At 34.8% G+C, this 22,102-nt stretch overlaps 1 protein-coding gene across 2 annotated transcripts in view; it reads right to left on the bottom strand.

Annotated features, from left to right (window-relative positions):
- The window catches only part of SFMBT1 (Scm like with four mbt domains 1), a 152,295-nt gene that overhangs the window by 42,909 nt on the left and 87,284 nt on the right, over window positions 1-22,102 (bottom strand). For both annotated transcript variants that reach the window (XM_051984804.1, XM_051984812.1), the window contains exons 3-4: window positions 13,007-13,101; window positions 3,896-4,136 (exon numbers count right to left, since the gene is read on the bottom strand). In XM_051984804.1, coding sequence (XP_051840764.1) covers window positions 3,896-4,136; window positions 13,007-13,101 — 336 coding nt within the window. The remainder of the gene's footprint in view (window positions 1-3,895; window positions 4,137-13,006; window positions 13,102-22,102) is intronic.

Genomic DNA, 22,102 nt, shown 5'->3' with positions numbered 1-22,102 from the left:
AGAGAATCTTAGAGAAAGCTAGCTGGATGCAAGATATTCATGGAAAACTCTTCACACACACCCCCAGTCTTCTTCTGGGTGGGGTTCCTGGTTATAGTCTTTACTAACCTCTATACTAACTCCACTTCTAATAATTATTTTTTTACTCATATTTGACCCCTGCATTTTTAAGCTGCTTATAAGATTGTTTCCTCTAGACTCAAAGCTACGAATTTTCAACTGCTTGTTCAGCCTGAAGATCAAGGGACAATTGACTTGGACAAACAACATCCCTTAGATGCTGCTGCTGCTATCTTCAGATCTCGCACTTCCCCTCCTGGCCTGAACCCCCATTGAAGATAGAGACAACTCTATGACTCTTGTCAGCTTGAAGCAGCTACAGAAGATGAGACCTTTGTCCCTTTTCCCCAAATGAGTTTGGGTGTGAGTGCTTGAGGGGGGAAAATGATGTAAACCGTGTCCCCTTTAACCTTTGGAGAGGCCTGGCGTAACCCTGATGTAAACCATGAGGGAGAAGGGCGGTCCTGAGTTTCAAAACCCCCTTAGCCTTTGGGAGGGACCCACTCTTCTGTGCATAAAGGTAACTCCCAGATAAGTAATCTCATTCAATAGGAAATCTCAGCCTGAGGCATAGCCAAGGCCCTTTATTGAGCTGGAGATTAGTCCCTTATTCATCTGGAATTGGTCCTGGTTTGGAGCCAAAAGAAACCCCAATATATTTAGGGCTGTATGCCCAGACACTTTACAAAATTATCCTAACAGGATTCTCTGCCCACTAAGAAGCTGTCTTCTTAGTGTAAATAAACCCCTTTTTGCCATAAACTTCGGGTTTGCGAATTCTTTTGCCAAGAAATTGTGACATCGACCAGAGGGGCTCTCTTACCTCAATTCTCACACCTCAACAGAAGTGTTCCAAGCAAGGAGGATAGCCAGAACCAAGATAAAGATGGAGTATCTTCTAGCTTATGAAACAGTAAGGAAGACAGGGTCTTTGGATCAAAGACAATAGGTAGGTAGGTACAAAGTAAAATGTAAGAAAACAAAGATAAGATTTTGCTAGGATACAAAGGGGTTTTTGAAAATGCCAAATAGAGCAATCTGCATTTAGTCCCAGAGGCAAAAGTAAATGAATGGAATTTATTGAGAAGCAGAATGACTAGATAGAATCTGTCAGTTTTAGGTAGTTGAACCACTGGTATATATCCTTGAGATCCCTGAAAGATGCAGGCAAACCCACCAGCAGGATCAAGAAATAATTAAAGGCTGAGATGATGAGGGCTAGCTCTAGACCAGTGGCAGAGAAGAGCAGAGAAGGAGGCATATTAGAGAGATGTTGCAGGAATGGGCAGTGGAGAAGGGGAAAGGAAAGAGAACTGGACAGGACCTGGCTGAAGACTGTAAAATAATAAGAATAACTCAGTAGTGAGCCTGACTGAACTGAGAGAATGGTGTTGCCCTCAGCAATAATACAGGAAGTGGGGAGGAGCAGATAATGAATTCTGTTTACTGAACATCCAGTTTGAAATGTCTGAAAAGCACTTGGAGATGTAAAACTGAAGCAGAGAGGGGTAGGACAAGTAGATTTACGAATCATCAGCATATATAAGGTGAGCAAGATGTGCAGAAAAACCTGTACTTACAACAATTGAGGTAAAGTTAAGTGAGTAGAATCCAGAACACTATATATAATAACAGTAATATTGTACAATGATGAATTATGAATGATTTAGCTATTCTTAGCAATACAAAAATCCAAGACAATTCTGAAGGACTCATGATGAAAAATGCTAATTACCTCCAGAGAAAGAATTGATGGACTCTGAACACAAATCAAAGCATCTTTTTTTCCCCCTTCCTTTTTCTTGTTTTTTTTTTGCCTGTATTTTTTTTTTCCCACAACATGAGTAATACGGGAATCTCTTACATGTCTGTACACATGTAAATCATCATCTTTCTTGAGGACTGAAGGATGGGAGAATAGGAGAGAATTTGGAGCTAAAAATTGTTTTTTGAAAAAATTAAAAATTTCACATGTAATTTAAAAAATAAAATAAAAACTTTTTTTAAAAAGCAGAAGATTTGAGGAAGAATGAAAAGTTATGGGGAATGTGATAGTACAGGATTGCCTAAAAGTTCTTATGGCCCAGTAAAACTTGGCAGGGCACAAATAGGATAAGGGTGGCAAGGATTTTTTTTTTAAATAACTTTTTATTGACAGAACCCATGCCAGGGTAATTTTTTACAACATTATACCTTGCACTCACTTCTGTTCCGATTTTTCCCCTCCCTCCCTTCACCCCCTCCCCAAGATGGCAAGCAGTCCTTTACATGTTAAATAGGTTACAGTATATCCTAGATACAATATATGTGTGCAGAACCAAACAGTTCTCTCCCAGTCTGCACAGGGAGAATTGGATTCAGAAGGTATAAATAACCCGGAAAGAAAAACAAAAATGCAAGCAGTTTATATTCATTTCCCAGTGTTCTTTCTTTGGGTGTAGCTGCTTCTGTCCATCCTTGATCAACTGAAACTGAATTAGCTCTCTTTATCGAAGAGATCCACTTCCATCAGAATACATCCTCAAACAGTATCGTTGTTGAGGTATATAATGATCTCCTGGTTCTGCTCATTTCACTTAGCATCAGTTCATGTAAGTCTCGCCAGTCCTCTCTGTATTCATCCTGCTGGTCATTTCTTACAGAACAATAATATTCCATAACGTTCATATAGGGGCAGGGATTCGTGAGAAGATAATGTATATTTGAAATGATTCACAAAGAGATCAAGATGGGGCAAAAAAAAAAAAAAGGAAAAAGTACCTAATATCTGGGAGGTGATCTAGGAAAGAACTGAGAGGTCAAAAGACTGGAAGTCAAAAGGAAGGAATATTTCAAGAGTAATGTTAGGTCTTGTTGACTATCAGGACACAGGAGATGAAATAAGGAAGACTAAATCCCTTTGAATAAATCAAGTATTTGTTATACATACAGATTCAAAAGAATGAGAGTAGTCTACATTTTAAAGTTATGTATTAGAACTATATAATTCATCTTTGTCTTTATGTTTCTAATTTAATCTCCCAAGCTTCAATTCTTCCTCCAACTAGAGCTCCTGTATTTACTTGAAAACAATACTATCTACATTGAGATCACAGATCCAAAGCTGGAAGAGAAATTAAAAGCCATTTATCTCAACCCCCTTACTTTATAGAAGAAGAAACTAAAACCAGTAGGTCACATATATAAACATCTTACGTATAGGTTATCTCATCTATGCCAATAATATGCTGAAATCAAGAAAGTAAAGAAAGAAGCCACTGGAAAACCTAAAGAGATGTTACAAAGCTTATATTCTAAGCAAAAGAGAACAGTTCAAAGTCCTCAATCAAAATCTACTATTTAATTTTATTACACAGTTTCAGCAAGATAAACTAGTTGGTTTAGAAAACATAAAAGTAGCAAATTAGATTACAAGCATCAAATCATAAGGGAAGATGGAACTGAGAAATCATAGCCATGAAGACTATAAGAGCCACATTGCAAAACATAAGAAGCTCCAAAGCATAGCAGGTAAGGACCATTAATGTTAGGGCAAACAGCCTAATGTCCCTGTTCCTCCCCCTTCCTCACAATGTAATGGGGGGGGGGGAGGGGGGATGACGGGACTACATTACTGAAGAATATAACAGATGTTCAAAATAATGGCTGAGTAAAGGTTAAATTGCATTCAATACCCCTATGATCAATAAGGCAAGGAAGACTATACACTTTAGAAATATTTCATTCAAAATGGTTTTTGAAAAATTCTTAATCAGACTTGAGGTTGCAGGCATCCTACCTGGATAGCCACAGTTTTGCTATAGTACTTTTCATCTTACAGGAAGTTTTCTATTACCTTCAGGTGCTTTGAGAATCTTCTTATTCTGCTCACACCAGCCAATGGGATGTAAATCAGCTGTTCTGATATCACACCAGAAATCTGCTTTTCGGTCCTCTCCATAGCCATCATAACGCAACAAGAGTAACTGTCCACATGTAGTGATGATGGTAGCAACCCAGTAAGTTTCATGATCAGATTTTACAGCAACCTCTAGTTTCATGCCAGGGGCAAATCCATTCTGCAGACTTGTATCCACCTGCATAACAAAATTCAATAACCACGAGACCATCTAAGGCAGATAAAATATTCTTATTGACAATATTTCTTATTTTTAAAAAGTCTTTAAACACAAAAGCCTTAAATAAAACATTATTTATAACAGAACAAAAACAAAAATTTTATTGTAAGTGGACCAAAATAGGAGTAGCAATACTTTCAGAAAAATGAAATAACATGTTTTACCCACAGAAACATATGCTCAAAGAACACTTAATGTTTACAGAGCCTATAAGTTTGTAAATTAGTGTCTTATATTATTCAATATGTCAAGGATTTGTGTCTCAGGTTCACACAAGTTAAGCCAATCATTTGCCCATGGTTACTAAGCTAGTAAGCATAGAGAAGGAACAAAAATCCAGAATTCCCTCATACCAAGTTCAGTATACTCTCCACTATTCCATACTACCTCCAATTTCTCATTTTTAGACAAAATGGTAAAATTTAAAATTAGAGCATGAATTCCCTAGATAACATTTGTAAAAGTAAAACAAAAATTTAGACGTTCTCTTTAAATCATTGAAAATAAATTTCTAAAAGTCCGATGCTGACTAATGTTAAAAGTTTAAAAAGCAAAACCAAAAGTATCTACTAATAAATGTCCAAAGAAGACAGGTAATATGTATCTTATATGCTTTGTACTGTAAAAAAAAAGTCAGGTACAAGAAAGTACATTCTCTTCATGAACTGGATTAAGTTAATTCCAAATTCAATTATAGAAAAGCAAAGATCTCTATAGTCAATATATCTTTCAACACTCTATAACAAATTGTGTTAAATAATGAAAACAGTAAGATAATTTGAACAAAATTTTAAGGTCCTAATTTTGTTAGCACACATTTCATTGATTTTGCATATAAGATTCTTGAAAAAACTAATTGTCAGCTATATAATTAGGTGAATACAGATTCAATCCTAATAGTTGGATGAACTCTTCTATTTTTTATTCTGTTTAATAAAATGTTTTAATCTGTATCATAACTTGACTGCATCAAATACTGCCAGAATGAAATACTAGTTTAGACAAACCTCTCTGGAATCGTAAATATTTCTACAGTCATATATTTGAAATGCATTTGAATATGTATTTTATGTAAGCACATTTGAAAAATTAAGACTACATTAAAAGCTTTTTATTTGCTTCTTTTTTTCATGACCCCAAATAGTTAAAATTAGTATAAATTCAGATAGTCACTAGGGGGCTCTACTGCTTTATTAACTGATTTTTTTTTAATCATAAAAAATAATTAAAATCATATCTGCACTTGAAATATACAACTTTAATCAGAAAATTCCAAAATGGATATACATGACTCAGCTATAAAAAGTCCAAAGAAGGACAATTCTGTATGAAAATATTTTTAAAAGAAAGATTTCAGTCTACAAAAACAAAGACTAAAAAAGAATACCAAAAAAAAATAGATTAAACACACTGTGGGAAATAGATAAGATGAAGAATTTACAGGAATGTATGAATTTTTTTTCTGTATTTTATTATTTCTGTGTCTCCCCTATGACCTGTATAATATGTGCAGGCTCATATCTACTTGAGCCTTGGCCAGCTAGAAACATATTTACTTAACCTGAGCTGATGACATTTATTGGTATTTGACATTTATCAATATTTAGTCTATTAGCTGGACCACTGTCTGCTTGATTAAGCCTGAAGGCCTGACTTTCTGTTTCCTAGAAATCAGGAGATTTCAGGGAAACAGAAACCTTCCATTCCAATTTCCCCAAATAGCAACAACCAATTAGATGCCTCCCCCTCCTCTTCTCAATGCTCTCTTACTTGTGATGTAATCTTTACTACTTCTTTAGCCCTCCTACCACGAGCTTTCTCTTTCTTATCTCGTGATGGGACAGCTCATCCTCCGGAAGTTTTCAATAAACAACTTTTCTGCCTTCTACTGAGTGATCTCTGAGTAATCATTTTGGGTAAGGGTCTTCTACATCCCTCACAGTTGGGGGCTCGTCCGGGATGGGGTCTTTGGGGGAGACGCTATGTGCACCCCGAACAGGGACTAGCGTCCACGGAGTAATTTTCTCCATGGTCTCTGGCTCTGAGTGAGCAGCCTCCCTCTCCTCTTAGACAATGACCCGAGGCAGGGATACTCAGTGGAATGCAGAATTGAAGATTGAAGGAAGTAGAGTCCTGATGGCTAGCATTTGCAGCCTGAAAAGAAACATATGTTCTTGAGGTAAAGCTCTTGGGAAGTCTGGGGGTTTATTGGCTGGGTCGAGGGAGACCCTGAAGGATTAGCTCTCTTAAATTTATTTTTGGTGTGGACTGCTATTGATCCCAATGATAAAGGACTTTTCCTAAGAAGGTTCTCAGGTGGCTGTGGGGGTGTGAGGGTAACGTAGGGCCTCCGCCTGGGCGTGAAGGTAACATAGGGCCCCGGCCAACACCTGGATTGGGTCCAGGGGGATATAGAAGCAGTCTAAAAATTAGTATCAGAACACTAGCTAGGAAATTCAAGACTGGAATGAACTTCCCAGATATACAAGGGAAGAAAACTGGGATGATGTATATCCCAGGACTATCTGGGTATATCAGACTTATATCTGTATGTAAAAGGTGAAAATAGAGCTTTGTGAATGTCTGTGTGTATGTCTGCTTTGCATTGCCTTTGTTCTGTGTTAAAAGTTAGAACGCTCATAAGAGATAAGAATTCAGCTCTGTGTTACAGGCTTAGAAAAATATCAGGCTGAATTGTGGGAACTGGAATTCATTCAGAGTAGTAATTTTTTCAGAGTGGCTCAGAATGTATTGGTCTTAGAATTTGGGCTTCTCAAGAAAAGAAAATCTTTCTTCTCTTTCTCTCCCTCTGTCTCTGGCAGTGGCTTTGCAGGAAGGGGGAAAGAAGAGGGAAAAATAAAAACATAGATTGAAAGTTTGGAAAGTTTTGAGAAAATAGAAGAACAGTGATAGCTATCACTCCTGTAAACAAGGAGCCTGTTATCAGGACTTAGCCAGAGAAAAGAATTCTCAAGGTAAAGCAAGGATTGGTGCTTAACTCTTTCCTAGTTACTAAAGAAAAGATGTGAGAATGAAGTATCTAGGTAGATTTTAGGAAATTTCACAAACTAAAGTACTGGTTAATTTTAAAATAACTTCAAATTGGGGTGTGTGTGTGTGTGTGTGTGTGTGTGTGTGTGTGTGTGTGTTAAGATGGGAAATAAGAAACTGCAGATATTGGAAGGGAGAAATAAAAATAGAGTAAGAGAGGTAAATAGCTCAACACGGGTGCTCTGACCTGTTGGACCTGTGGGAAAACTAGCTATACTTCTAAAGAAAAAAAAAATTTCCAGGAGAAGAAAGAAAAATCATTATTCATAAGTTTTCCTTCATGGAATTAGAGAACAGAAAGTTTAAGAAGACTAAACTGGGTAATTGTTTGTCTACAATATTTGATTAAGAGTTTTGGGAATTTAGTATATTTTAAAGAGGTACTATAATTTTGAAATTGAAATAAAATTAAATTTTGGGGAAATAATTTTACTGTTGCCTTGCACATGTTAGATTTATTAAAAGGATAAAAATTTTTAAGAATTGTTTGAATATTGTGGCCTTTACAATTGAAAAGAAAAACTTTTTTTTTATTATTTGGTTGGACTTCAAATTGAAATAAAGGTTATTAAACAAAATGCCAGTAGCTTACCTTAGAGGGGTTCGTGTTTGTATCTCCCTATTTAAATGGTATGTTGCTTTTTAAAAGTATTGGGTAATTTGTAAACTATATTGTAAGTTTTATGAAATTTGATTCAAAACTAATTGTGAATCTTGAAGTTTAAAGTTAAAAAAAAGGTGATTTAAAGACAAGGGAAAAAAGATTGATTTACAAAAGGAATTAATAATTTAAATAGAGCATCTAGTCAGAAGTATTTCGGAGAAGGTTTGAGCAAGTAGGCATTGGTAGGAGAGAGACAGAGAGATGGGACAGGAGAATGAAGGTGATTTAAGAAGGATTGATTAGTAGAAGCAAATGATTTCAAGAAGAAATCTGGGAAAAAGAAGGAACTGATTGGAAAGGGTAGTCACAGAGAGATGGCTGTGAGATGGGATGTGTTTTTGCAGGGGGAGAGCAGCAGAGCAGCAGTGGAAAGCAGCAGCTGCTTGGTTCCTTTGGCTGAAGAAAACAAATCATTGTTTAAAAGGGCAAGCTACTCTTACAAGATGTTAATTGACTGAATATTTGTTTCTTTAGATAAATAATGGTTATGAATATTAAAGAATACGATCAGAAATGTGGCATATAGTTTGAAAGAGTTATTTCAAAAAGTTTAATTGATGTTTTCAAGAATTTTTCAGATTATTTTTATGTGAAAATACAAAGTTTTAATTAACTGTATTGATGCCAATCATCTGAAAAGGGACTCTAAGGATAATAGTTTTTGCCTTCTTCCTTTTGAAAATGTTTTTGTTGTAAACAATATGTAGTTTAGGATTTTTCTGTGTATTAGGTATTTTAAAAGCAAAATGATTGGTATAATATTAAATTTATTCAAGATGCAACATCTACTTGGGTATGTAAGAATTGTGTGAATTTTCTGGGATAAATTTCTTACTGTTAGTGATATAAGGTCATGGTAAATAACTGTTTGGGATTTATCTGAAACTTTGGAGATAAATTTCTTTGGGCTTATAATTAATGCTATTTGGGAATTTTAAAGTTCCACTCTCTGATGTGCTAAAGATTGAGTTTTAACTGCTTATATTATGTTATAGTTATGTTCTTACATTTTTTTCTCTTGTGACTGATTTCTATGATGACAACAATAGTTAATAAGAACTGTTAATGCAATTCAAATATGTCATACCTCGCTGTTTCCAATTTGGTTATATATGTAATCATTATATCCTAAATACTTTGGCAAATAAATACTTAGCCTAGTCATCTGTCTGTTACTGGATATTTGTGTTTTATTTTTTAAATGTTTTTTTTTCAAATGATAAGAGGATAATTTACAATGGTTTGTGAAACCTAACTGCTATTTATTGGGACTACAGCCATCTGCTTGTCCTGTGAAGCAAACTTGTTCCTTCACATAGGAACTGCTGGCCAATCTATACCGGCCTCCCCACATGTTGTTGCAGCTCCAGATTGTTCTAACCTTGTTAGATTTGGGTTTTTTTGTTGTTGTTGTTCTAGATTTTGGTCAAATTACAGATTATTGAACCTCTTCTGAGACATGGATCGGCCTATCTGAAGCTTAGATTGACACCATATCCATCCCTCTGCTTAGACTGAAAGTCAGTTCTTCACCCATTTATCAGCCTGAAGCAGCTAAGATTTAGATCATCACCCATGCTCCTCATGTAATTTGAACCGATATGGAGGACTTGGTTAAACCCTGACTCGGTCAATCTATTACTGTGTATTTAAGATTTGGGATGGAAATTGTTAAAATTGGTAACTGTTGCTGTTAAGGAAGTTATAATATGTTTATAATATCTATGTTCACTTCAGAATATGTAATTGTTTGAGGGATTTGATTTGATTTGATTTTATGATTTGATTTGATTTTAGGAAACTCCTCCTGTACTAGATTGTTATGTATAGGAACTTTAATTCACTCTTGGGATTTATATATGGATAGTTATTTGACTATTTAATTTTTTTTTTTTTTTTTTTGATGATTCCTTTCCATGAGGGAAAAAAAGGAGAAGAAGAGATAGGGAACTAGGGAAACTGGTGGATTTTTCTCAAAATACCTAAAAGAATGGGAACCCTTAGTTTTCTGTTCACTTTGCCTTAGGCACTTCTGCCCCACCCCCTATACCACCAGTTCAGATTGAACTGGAAGTCCTTAAGCAGTCCTTTTTGTTTTTACTATGCTTTAGCTTTGAAACCCCTTATTCTGTGGAATTGCCCTGGCAGATTCAGTTTTGGGGACTATTTTGTTTTTAGGAAATCTCCAAGATATATACACCTGTCTTGGGACTGGCAGTCTCCAGCCCTGTAACCCCAGTTTCTTAATTGGTATCTCAGCATTTTCAATAACATTGCAGTTTTGAGATCAACCTTTGGGGTTTGCCTGCCTTCATGGTCTAATTATGCATGCTCTGAAAGCTCTGCTCAGAAATCTGTATTCCAGTAGCAGCCCTGTCTGTCCCTCTGGGTGGGGACAGATGGAGCTACTCCAAGCCTTACCCTTCTCCCCTGGAGTGGGTTGCCCCTCTGGATGGGCAGCATGACTGTTTCGAGCCTTGCTACTCCCTATATAAGCAGAAGCTGAGTTAAGTGCACAAATGACTGCAGACTACCTAACACAGTGAACTGTCCATCTCAAACTGAATTCTCTGGATGAGATGAGGGCTTTTGTACTGCTGACAACTCTGGGGTTGTCAGGAAGAGACTTGCCCTTGCCATAAGTCCTTGCATTTTCTAGTTTCATTTTGATTTATTTGCCTCACATTGGATTGGTCAAAATTATCGTGCTGAGACCTCCCAGATTTCTAGGGGAGGTAATTCAATAATTCAAATATTCAGAAGAAGAGTGTGTAATGTTGTGCCTCGGTTTCCCTAGATTGTCATCTTTATTTATCTTTGTATTTTTATGTTTGCCAAATGCCAATCTGTTCTGTGATAACTGTTTCTAAGATAGTTGGTGGAAGCAATTTTTATGGTATGAACTTATTGCAATCAGTGGTATTATCCTGTTGCCGCTATATCTATCCTGTATAATTACATTAGTAATCAGAATAGTTCAATGGTCCCTATCAAAATATTGCATATAGAAGATGCTATTAAAAATGATGATTCTTCAGAGAAAAGACTGGAATGTATTAAAGAGGGATGATCTTGATTGTTAATTTGATAAACAATGTATAGATATACTAACTGATTTTGAACAGTGTGTAAGTTCTTCATAGAAATATGATAAAAATCATTTACATATTAGAAGGAGGGAGTTGTGGGGAATAGATAAGGTGAAGAACTTACAGGAATGTATGAATTCTTTTTCTGCATTTTAATATTTCTGTGTCTCCCCTATGACTTGTATAATATGTGCAGGCTCATATCTACTTGAGCCTTGGCCAGCTAGAAACATATTTACTTAACCTGAGCTGATGACATTTATTGGTATTTGACATTTATCGATATTTAGTCTATTAGCTGGACCATTGTCTGCTTGATTAAGCCTGAAGGCCTGACTTTCTGTTTCCTAGAAATCAGGAGATTTCAGGGAAACAGAAACCTCCCATTCCAACCTCCCCAAATAGCAACAATCAATTAGATGCCTCCCCCTCCTCTTCTCAATGCTCTCTTACTTGTGATGTAATTTCTTGTATAAAAGCTATGTATCTTTACTACTTCTTTAGCCCTCCTACCACGAGCTTTCTCTTTCTTATCTCGCGATAGGACAGCTCATCCTCTGGAAGTTTTCAATAAACAACTTTTCTGCCTTCTACTGAGTGATCTCTGAGTAATCATTTTGGGTAAGGGTCTTCTACATCCCTCACAACACTATAGACAATATATGCATTGTTTTGTTCACCAAATCACAGCATATGTGAAAAAGAACCATTAGCTCCTCTTATAAGAAAATGTTATTTTTTTTAAAATAGAATTTATACTTTAAGAAGATACTTAGAATGAACCCACTGATAAAAGATAAAAGATATGGGGTTCTCACCCTTTTTGTGTCATGTGCCTACGTGACAGCGTAGATGTGTGCAAGCGTGAGTGCAGGCGTGTGTGCAAGTGTAGGCACAGGCGCAGGTGTAAACAAATAATAATTTATAAAAGTTTTTTTACCACTAAACTCCTCTACCCCCCTTACTAAATTTTATCACTTTCGTCAAACCCCAAAACCAGATGCTTTAGTATGGTAATTAAATACCACAGAGAAATAGGTACTAAAACATGTCTGATAAATGAAATCTAATAACCCATTCTCAGAAATATTTTAAATACATAAATTAAAACAGATTATAAAAGAAAATTATTATATTAAAATAGTTATAATATTTTATAAAAAAGGTTTTCAGGCCTCAATTTCAGAAATCCTGGTTTACATAGATTCATGTAATTAATCTAAATTATACAGATATAGTTTAGGCCTATACATCAGATGTTAACATCATGTGATTCTCCTTTGACACTACATTTAATAGAAAAATGGCCACAAAGACCATTAGTATGGCTCAAAAATATGGCTATGATGTCTTTACCATAATAACAATTAAAGGTCTCCTCCTAGTAAGATGAAGTACAATGAACTGACTGTGGGAAACTGGTTTCCTAGTCCTATCATTGCCATCTGAAGGGTTGCTGTCCCCAGAGCAGAAAGACACACTAGTTTAAGGTCTCAACAAGGTCTCCGGAGAAAGGGCTGGAATAGTGGAAGCAAATCCGCCCTCAGTCAGAGAACCTCAGTTCAAATACCGATTTAGAAGCACAACAGCTGAATGGTAACAGGCAAGTCTCTTTACTTCTCCTGACTTCAATTAACTCAACAAAATGAAGGAGATAAATCAGATCATCTCTAAAGTCTAAACTACTCTAAACCCTATATTCCTGTTGCCTGCTATAAGCTTGATCGTTTCAAAGGAATATACAGAACTGCTACAATTTTGTCCATTTTATCCATAGGCTTCTGACCATGATGCTACAAAGACTATGACATACATAAAAGATTACTGAATCAATTGACTAATCTGACACGAATTAGGAGGCAGAATAACAACTACCTGAAAAGGAATTTTTAATAAAGTAAACATATTCAGAAAGTTTATCTTGTTCTAACTTCAAGAAATTTTAAATTTTCTAAAGGCTTATGTATGAATCCGAGGGGCAAAGAATATATAGAAAAAGACAAGAAAATAAAGTGATGACTTACATGTTTAAAAGACCCATGAGGAGCTGCTATGGATCCTGTATCTTCTAGATATTCATCCCAGTTAAATTCCACTTCCTCCACACCAGATCCAGCATCTAAAATGCAGCAATAAAGTGAAGTTCTCATTTTTTTTTGACCAGGTCACAAGCATTTATTAAGCAATACCTGCTATGTGCCATGCACTGTGCTAAGATCTACCAATACAAAAAAAAAAAAGTTTCTGATCTCAAGAATCTCACAGTCTACTGGTGAAGATCACATTCAAACAACTATGTACAAACAAGATAACCTGGAGATCATTTTTGAGGGAAGACACTAAAATGAAAGAGGACTGAGAAAGACCTTGTAGAAAGCAGAACTTTGGTTGAAACTGAAAAGAAGCCTGAAGGTAGAGACAAACAGGGAGAGAATTTCATACATGGAGAAATGCCAGTAAAAAAGCAAAAACTTGCTGTTTGAGAAAGCAAGGAGACCACTGCAGCAGAGTACATGGAGGGGAGTAAAGTATAAGAAGACTAGAAGGGTAAGAAGGGGCCAGCTTTTGAAGGGCTTTAAAAGCCAAATAAATGACTTGATATTTGGTCCTAAAGATAATAAAGAGGCACAGAGGGTGTTAGATTTGACAGCTAAGTGAAGGATGAACTGGAGTGGGGAGAGGCTTGAGGAAGCCCAAGGGAGATGAAGTGTGAAGCACATGCCACAAGTGAGGAGTTGAGAATAACACCTAAGTGGCAAGTCTAGGTAAATGGAATAAAGATGATATCCTAAACAGAAATAGCAAAGTTAGGAACAAAGGAGGTGTAAGGGATAAGAAAAGAACATTTTTGGAGGGAGGGGGAAAACAAAGCAATTGGGGTTAAGTGACTTGCCCAGGGTCATACAGCTAGTAAATGTTAAGTGTCTGAGGCCAAATTTGAACTCGGGTCTTTCTGATTCCAGAGCTGGTGCTCTATCCACTGTGCCATTTAGCTGTTCCAAGAAAAAAATCTTTAAAATGAAAATAAGGGAGTTATTTCCATTTCCTATTGGCAACAGCTTCTCTTCAAGTGGGCACTTCAATACTTTCCCTATCCTTAATAGTACTGCCAAAATAATCTTAAAAATATATCCAGAAAAGGGACCTGTATGTGCCAAAATGTTTGTAGCAGCCCTGTTTGTAGTGGCTAGAAACTGGAAAATGAATGGATGCCCATCAATTGGAGAATGGCTGGGTAAATTGTGGTATATGAATGTTATGGAATATTATTGCTCTGTAAGGAATGACCAGCAGGATAAATACAGAGAGGCTTGGAGAGACCTACATGGACTGATGCTAAGTGAGATGAGCAGAACCAGGAGATCATTATACACTTCGACAACGATATTGTATGAGGATGTATTCTGATGGAAGTTGATTTCTATGACAAAGAGACCTAACTGAGTTTCAATGGATAAATGATGGACAGAAACAGCTACACCCAAAGAAGGAACACTGGGAAATGAATATAAACTGCTTGCATTTTTGATTTTCTTCCTGGGTTATTTTTACCTTCTGAATCCAATTATCCCTGTGCAACAGGAGAACTGTTCGGTTCTGCAAATATGTATTGTATCTAGGATATACTGCAACATATTTAACATATATAAGACTGCTTGCCATCTTGGGGGGGGGTGTAGGGAGGGAGGGGAAAAATCGAAACATAAGCGAGTGCAAGGGATAATGTTGAAAAAAATTACCCTGGCATGGATTCTGTCAATACAAAGTTATTATTAAATAAAATAAAATTAAAATTAAAATTTATATATATATATACATATATATATATATCCAGACAACTCTCTCATCTACTGAAAAATTTTCTGAAGCTCCCTACTGACAATGATTAAAAATCAAACCTCTTCACAATATGTTGCTACCTTGAATTTTTAGCCTCGTTTTATATTACTCCCATCACTGAGTTGTACTCTCTATCCAAAGGTACTTCCTACTCCAATGAACATGGAATATCTTTTCCTCACCCCCTCCCCACCACCACACTTTTAATTCTAAGTTCATCAACATGCTCCCAATTCGAGCCTTGGATGCTATTTCCCTCAGTCTCCTCTCCCCTTTGACTAAAGGGCTAGAAAGTGGAATACTAAATTCCTAAAACCTTAGGGGGCAGAAACTGGACTCCCAACTCCCTTCACTTTCCATCTGTAGCTATTCCTCATTTCAATGGGTACCCTCAAATGTGGCATTCCCTCCCACACCCACTTTTCAACTTCCTTTTGTGTATTGTCTTCCCCCATTAGATTGCAAAATCCTTAAGGGCAAGGACAACCTTCTTTAAAGGTTTATCACAGTCCTGGGCATATAGTAGGAGTCTAATAATTACTGAATTGAATTATCTCAATATTTCCTATGCATAGAATGTCTTCCCTTTATTTCATGTTAATTTCCAATTTATCTTTTAAAGTAACAAGCAAATAACACATCCTCTAGGAAGCCTTCACCTGATCTCACTGGTCAGTTATGATGTTCCTCCTCACACTTAGATTAGATTTTGCTCTGTAACTCAGTTACATAATAATGGAACATTACATCTGTCTCTGCTCCATCCTCATTATATTTCAAGCCCAGGAACTATCTGCTAAACTTTTGACAATGCCTCTTACAAGGCACATATGCAAGAATCAAAGCTTGAAGGGACCTCATACTCCATTTAATAAATGAGAAAACAGAGCCAAGGAAGTTGTGACTTTGCTAAGGCTATAAAGGTAAGATGGAGATAACATTAGAACTCAGGATTTTTTAACTAACACCAAAAATAGAGTATCAGGCTGGAGTTAGGAAGACTTGAGTTCAAATCCAGCCTCAGACACTTCTTAGTGACCTTGGACAACTCAACTAACTTTTATTGGCCTCAGAAAGAAGGGGATAATAATAGTACCTACTTCCCAGGGTTTGTTATGAGGATTAAATGAGATAGAAGTTGTAAAAAAAAAAAAAAGGGGGGGTGGGGGGAGGGAGTTATTTTAATGATGCCTAATAGAGTTCCTAGCACATAGTAAACACTATATAAATGTTAACTATTATGGATATCATTATTATATCATCCAATGATATTCCACTGTACCATGCAATTTTTCTAATGTATTTAAAACTGGACTCAATTTGTAAGTATTCAATTTATAAGCAATCTTTTGAAATACATCTTTAGCACAAAAAAAAGAGTACATCCATAATGATCACCCGATGACTCTTTGAGTTCCACTTATCAAAAGTTTTGGTGTTTTGTTTGTGACTAGGGAAACAACTGGCTGAATTCTATTAAGTAATTGTTTTGACTGAAATGAGACCTAAAAAAAAATCATTTTGGGTTACTTTAATATCTTAATTCCCATTTTGAACTTTAAAATTATAGTATTACATCTCAACTGAGCCAAAGTGAGAATATTTTACAGTGAGCTATCTCTGATAACTATATGGAAAGAATGCTGTATTTGGAGTCAAAGTTGGTTAAAGTCTTGGCTTTGGCATTGTACTTGTGCAACCTTGGTAAAGCATTAAACTTACTGAGGCCTCAAAGTGTTCAACTGTAAAATGAAGAGGTCACACTCAATGACATCTGAAGTATCTTTTGGTTCTAATTTTATCATCCTTTAATTATATACAATTATACTTTACTAAAATAGCAACAACACAGGGTCCTATTAAATTAAGTCCATCAATCAATCAGTTCAATTTTTAAAATGTAGATAAAACAAAAGATGAATACACAAGCATAACCTGTACTTAATAAATTAACAAAGAATGGCAATGAAAACAAAGAGTATCTTTTTAGCTATATAAAAGATAAAAGAAAGACTCATTCCATTGTCAGTCATTAACAGCAGTAGCCATACCCTCAATCTTCTAAGTCACAAGTGTTCTATCTCCACAATGTGTTTCATTCTGCCTATTACATTATTCTGAAAAAAGAAGCAATAGGATAGGTAGCAACAGACTGCCAAAGGGATAAGATAAAACAAGTGAGAAAATTTGAACTAGGAATCTAAAAAAACTCTTCTCTATTTTTTTCCCTTCCCTTCCTTGTTCTAAACCTTTTGCTTTCTCAGTTTTTGTTTCATCTGATCCCCACTCTCTACTCTTTAAGCCTACCACAACTACCACCATCTCTTGGTTTCCCAGACTTCCTTCAAAACTTGGCTCAAATGTGACTTTTCATGGTGTCCCCTTCCTTTCATCTATTCCATATACATATTTTATCAACTTAATTGTTTACATGTTCTCTCTGCCATTAGAATGTAACCTTTTTGAATGAGAGGTTTTTTTTTTTCATTTTTTTTATATACACCATCCTATGCACAGTGCCCAGCACAAACACAAGTGCTTGATAACTTATCTAATTGTAATCTATTTTCCATGCAAATTACACAGACTGTCCCTCTAAAATTATTCCTCAGATAAAAGGGCCTATCTGTTGTTCTCTATACACAATATTTTATCTCCTTTTCCATACCTCTGCACAGACTCCAAGTCTGGAATGCTTCCCCTCCTCCCCCTTATATTTTGGAACTTTTATTTCCCCTTAAAGGCTCAGTTCAAATGTCACTTCCTGTAATTTCTGGACCGCAGGTCAAAAGTCATCTCCCTGGATCACTGTTTTTATGTTGTCTTTATTCTAGATTTGTTTATGAATGCACTATATTTCCTCAATTAAAATGTCAACTCCTGAAGGAAAAAGAATGGCTCACTTTTTGTTTCTGGCATATAATAGGTGCTTAGTAAATGCTTGCTGGTTACTTGATCAAAGCATATAAAACACTACAGATTGAGAAGGGTAGTAAAGTAATGATGAATGGAGAAAAAAAATTGAACAGTTATCCTTAGTTTGGATTTTTTTTTTGTCTTAGCTAAGGAAAATGACCTTTAGATCAGAAAGGACAAAATAAAAATAGTAGTAAACTGAAGTTCAGAATAAGGAGACGAGAGTAAAACTAGATCAACAATCTATCTCAGAAAAGCTCGACAGAAATGAAAGCTGAATGACCAGCAATGATTTTTCAAAGGCGACAAATAGTATATGAGGACTAACAGACAAATGATACTTGAAAGCAGAGGTCATCACATTTTTGCCTGAATTCCAAAATCTGAGAAAATCCTTAAAGATATAAGTAATACTATAATGTGTAAGCATCTAGAGCAAAGGAATTAGCGATCACAAAAGCACAATATGGCATCATTAAGAATTGTCTTATTTTTCAGATGAAGAAATTAAAACCATTTCTAATCATATGAGAAGATGCTCTATTGATCAGAGAAATGCAAATGAAGACAACTCTGAGATACCACTACAACTCTCAGATTGGCAAAGATGACAGGAAAAGACAAGGACAAATGTTGGAGGGTATGTGGGAAAACTGGGACACTAATAAATTGTTGGTGGAATTGTGAATGGATCCAGCCATTCTGGAGAATGATTTGGAACTATGCTCAAAAAGTTATCAAACTGTGCATACCCTTTGACCCAGCAGTGTTTCTACTGCTCTTATATCCCAAAGAGATTTTAAAGGAGGGAAAGGGACCCACATGTGCAAAAATGTTTGTGGCAGCCCTCTTTGTAGTGGCAAGAAACTAGAAATTGAATGGATGCCCATCAATTGGAGAATGGCTGAATAAATTATGGTTTATGAATGTTATAGAATATTAGTGTTTTGTAAGAAACGATCCAACAGGATAATTTCAGAAAGGCCTCGAGAGATTTACATGAACTGATGCTAAGTGAAATGAGCAGAATCAGAGATCTTTGTACATGGCAATATCAATATTATACGATGATCAATTCTGATGAACATGACTCTTTCCAACAATGAGATGATTGATGCCAGTTCCAATGATCTTGTGATGAAGAGAGCCATCTGTACCCAGAGAGAGAATTGTAGGAACTGAATGTGGATCACAATATAACATTCTCACTCCTTTTGTTGCTGTTCACTTGCATTTTGTTCTCTTCTTCATTTATTTTCTTTTTTTTATTTGATTTTTCTTATGCAGTAAGAGAATTGTATAAATATGTTTATGTTTACATATTAGATTTAACATATATTTTAACATGTTTAACATGACTACTTGCCATCTAGGGGAGAGGGAGAGGAAAATCTGAAACACAAGGCTATGCAAGGATCAATGAATGTTGTCAAATTGTTCATGCATATGTTTTGAAAATAAAAAGCTTTAAAAACTAAAAATAAATAAATAAATAAAATTTTAAGTTAAAAATTAAAAAAAAAGTTTAAGTTGTACATAACAAGGTTGCAATTTCATGTACAAAAAATATTTTTTTGGATGAGGATCATGACATGATATCAATGAGGTGATATGTCATGCAAATGCAATTCCTTGGCCAAAGCAACTAATTGGCTTTAAGTGAGACAGAACTGCGCAAAGTCACCAGCCTCTTTTGTTCCTCAAGAGCCATCTGAGTCCAGTGACAAGATATACATCAGGATGACTGGAGCTGGCCTTGGATGCAATGGGAGACCTTGGCCTTTTTTAAACTAAGGCCTTTAACAGGTCTCAGTTTGAGTTTGATTAATCAGTGATTAAGAATAAGGTAAAAAAGTGGCCTCTTTTACCTAGTCCAAAAAAACGTTCCCCCTCCCTCTTTCCTCTCCCCTTTCTCTTCTCTCCTTCTAAGACACAGGCATATATTTCCTCCACTTCAAAATCAATGTGTTCAGCTTTCATAGAAATATTTAATTAGAATTAAAAAATCAAGTATAGCAGTATGTTAATCCCTAATTAAAATACTATGTTATATAAAATGGAAATTATTCATTTTTTCCATTTGATAATTTTAAAAATAAAAATCAACAATACATTAAACTGTATCTTTTCTAGGTTTACTAATTAAAACTTTCTTAAGAAAACATTCCTAGAAAGTTTATATTAAACAGGCACATTCCAAAATTGGTATGAATGGTTAATCTGGAAGCAAACAGGATTTCAAAAATTAATGTAAGACATTTTAATTTCCTACATAAGTAAAAGAAAATAATCCACATGGAAGATATAACTTACCTTTGGACAATTCCTAGAATTAAGGAAAATAAAATAAATGACAAGCAAAATACATAAAAAAGCTTTACTATTATTTTGAATAAGGTTTTCTCCTAATTATGCTGAGTTAACAATGAAAAAACTATCATCTAGGATGATAAGAAAGGAAGGAAAGAAGGGAAAAAAGAAGTCCCCCAACCCCCCAAAAAAAGAAAAAAGAAAGAATGGACTGTCCAGAGAATTAAGAGGGTTTTTTTCCCTAGCATTAGGGAAGTTAGGGAAAAACTTTCTTTTCTCCACTTTTTTATTTCTAATATAGATAGGATATAAACTTATCTCTAAGAACATCTTTGGCCTGATCTTATAAATTTTGATAGATAATATTATTGTCATTGCCTTTTAAACAGTATATCATCCAACAGATTTTTTTTAATAGAATTGAATCATTATCAAATAGATTGTTTTTCAGTTTCCATGTAGTTTTATAATTTTTGGTCATTTTTTTCTATTTAGTTCTAATGTTATTCCACTGTTTTCTGAAAATACAGTATATATAATTTCTGCCTTTCTGAATGTTTGTAGGGTTTCCTTATGGACTAGTGAAGACATGATCATTCGTTTAAGTATTCTACGTGTATTTGAAAGAATGTTTCAATTCAATTCCATTTAAGGAAGAAAGAATTCTCAATTTCATTCATTGAGTTCTCTCCATGTATCTATTAATTCCAACTTATTAAGGAAATAGTTCAGACCTGTAATTTCTTTGTAATTTATCATTTTATTTATGATATTCTCATAATAGAATATTAGTATCCTCCCAATATTACTGAATGTTTTACTATTGGCTTCTCACATCAGAATTAATATTTTTATGAATTTTAATGTTCAGTATGCAATAGATGGAGTACTACATTTTTTTTTCATTTGTGCTTTTCATGATTATTTAAAAATTCATTTGTCTTTCAGTTCTATCTACTTTGAGCTTTACTTTCTTAGATATTACTAATGCCATTTCTGGGTTTAAAAGAGTTTTTAAAATTTGTATTGTAGGTATGATGACTCCAGTCAAGTCCCTTAACCACTCTGAATCTGTTTCTCCATCTATAAAATAGGGGAGTAACTAATCTGCAGTTATCTACCACACAAAATCATTGTAAAGAATATACGATGTAAAGTATTTTGCAGATCTTAAAACTCTTTATGAATATCAGTCCTTATGATGAGGATATATTAGACCAAACTCTTATTATTCAACAAACTATAGTTTTTTATATTAAATGTATATCCAGTAAGCAACATACTGATAAGTACTTTATCTTGATTCACTTATTAATTTTTTCTTTTAATGGAAAAATTAAAATCTTCACACATTTACTAAGATAAGCAATACATTTTGTTTTTCTCAATTATTTTCCTACTAATGATGCTGCTTAAAAGGAATGGCTAACTCCGCCTGCATTTTTGATTTCCTTCACAGGCTAATGGTATACTATTTCAAACTCCAATTCTTTTTGTACAGCAAAATAATTGTTAGGACATATATGCTTTAACATACTTAACATGTATTGGTCAACCTGCCATCAAGGGGGAGGGGATGAGGGAAGGAGGGGGAAAATTGGAACAAAAGGTTTGGCAATTGTCAATGCTGTAAAATTACCCATGCATATAACTTGTAAATAAAAAGCTATAATAAAAAAAATAATAAAAGAAACTAGGAATTCTAAAAAAAAAAAAAAAAAAAAAAGGAATGGCTAACTTAAATTTTTATATTGATATCAACAATGAAACTAATAAAATAAAAAATACTAAGAAAAAATTATATATTTTTATCAAATTTTAATTCTCATACTTTACCCTTTTTATTAGACTGAGAAGTTTTTGTCTTTGGGATTGCCATTATCTTTCCCATTTTACCTTCTTGTACTGTTGTTCTTTCTCATTTGTGTAAAATGTCTTTTTTTTTTTTTTTTGCAAGCTATATATGAGATTTGCATTTCCACATATAATCAACCTTTTTTGTTCTATTTTTTTTTCTTTTTTGAAGTGTTCATTAAATTCAGAATAAAAAATAA

Source organism: Antechinus flavipes, chromosome 1 (genome assembly GCF_016432865.1).
Source record: "Antechinus flavipes isolate AdamAnt ecotype Samford, QLD, Australia chromosome 1, AdamAnt_v2, whole genome shotgun sequence".
NCBI lineage: Eukaryota > Metazoa > Chordata > Mammalia > Dasyuromorphia > Dasyuridae > Antechinus > Antechinus flavipes.
Note: the sequence above shows the minus strand (reverse complement) of the source record. Positions and strands in the feature narration are given on the sequence as shown.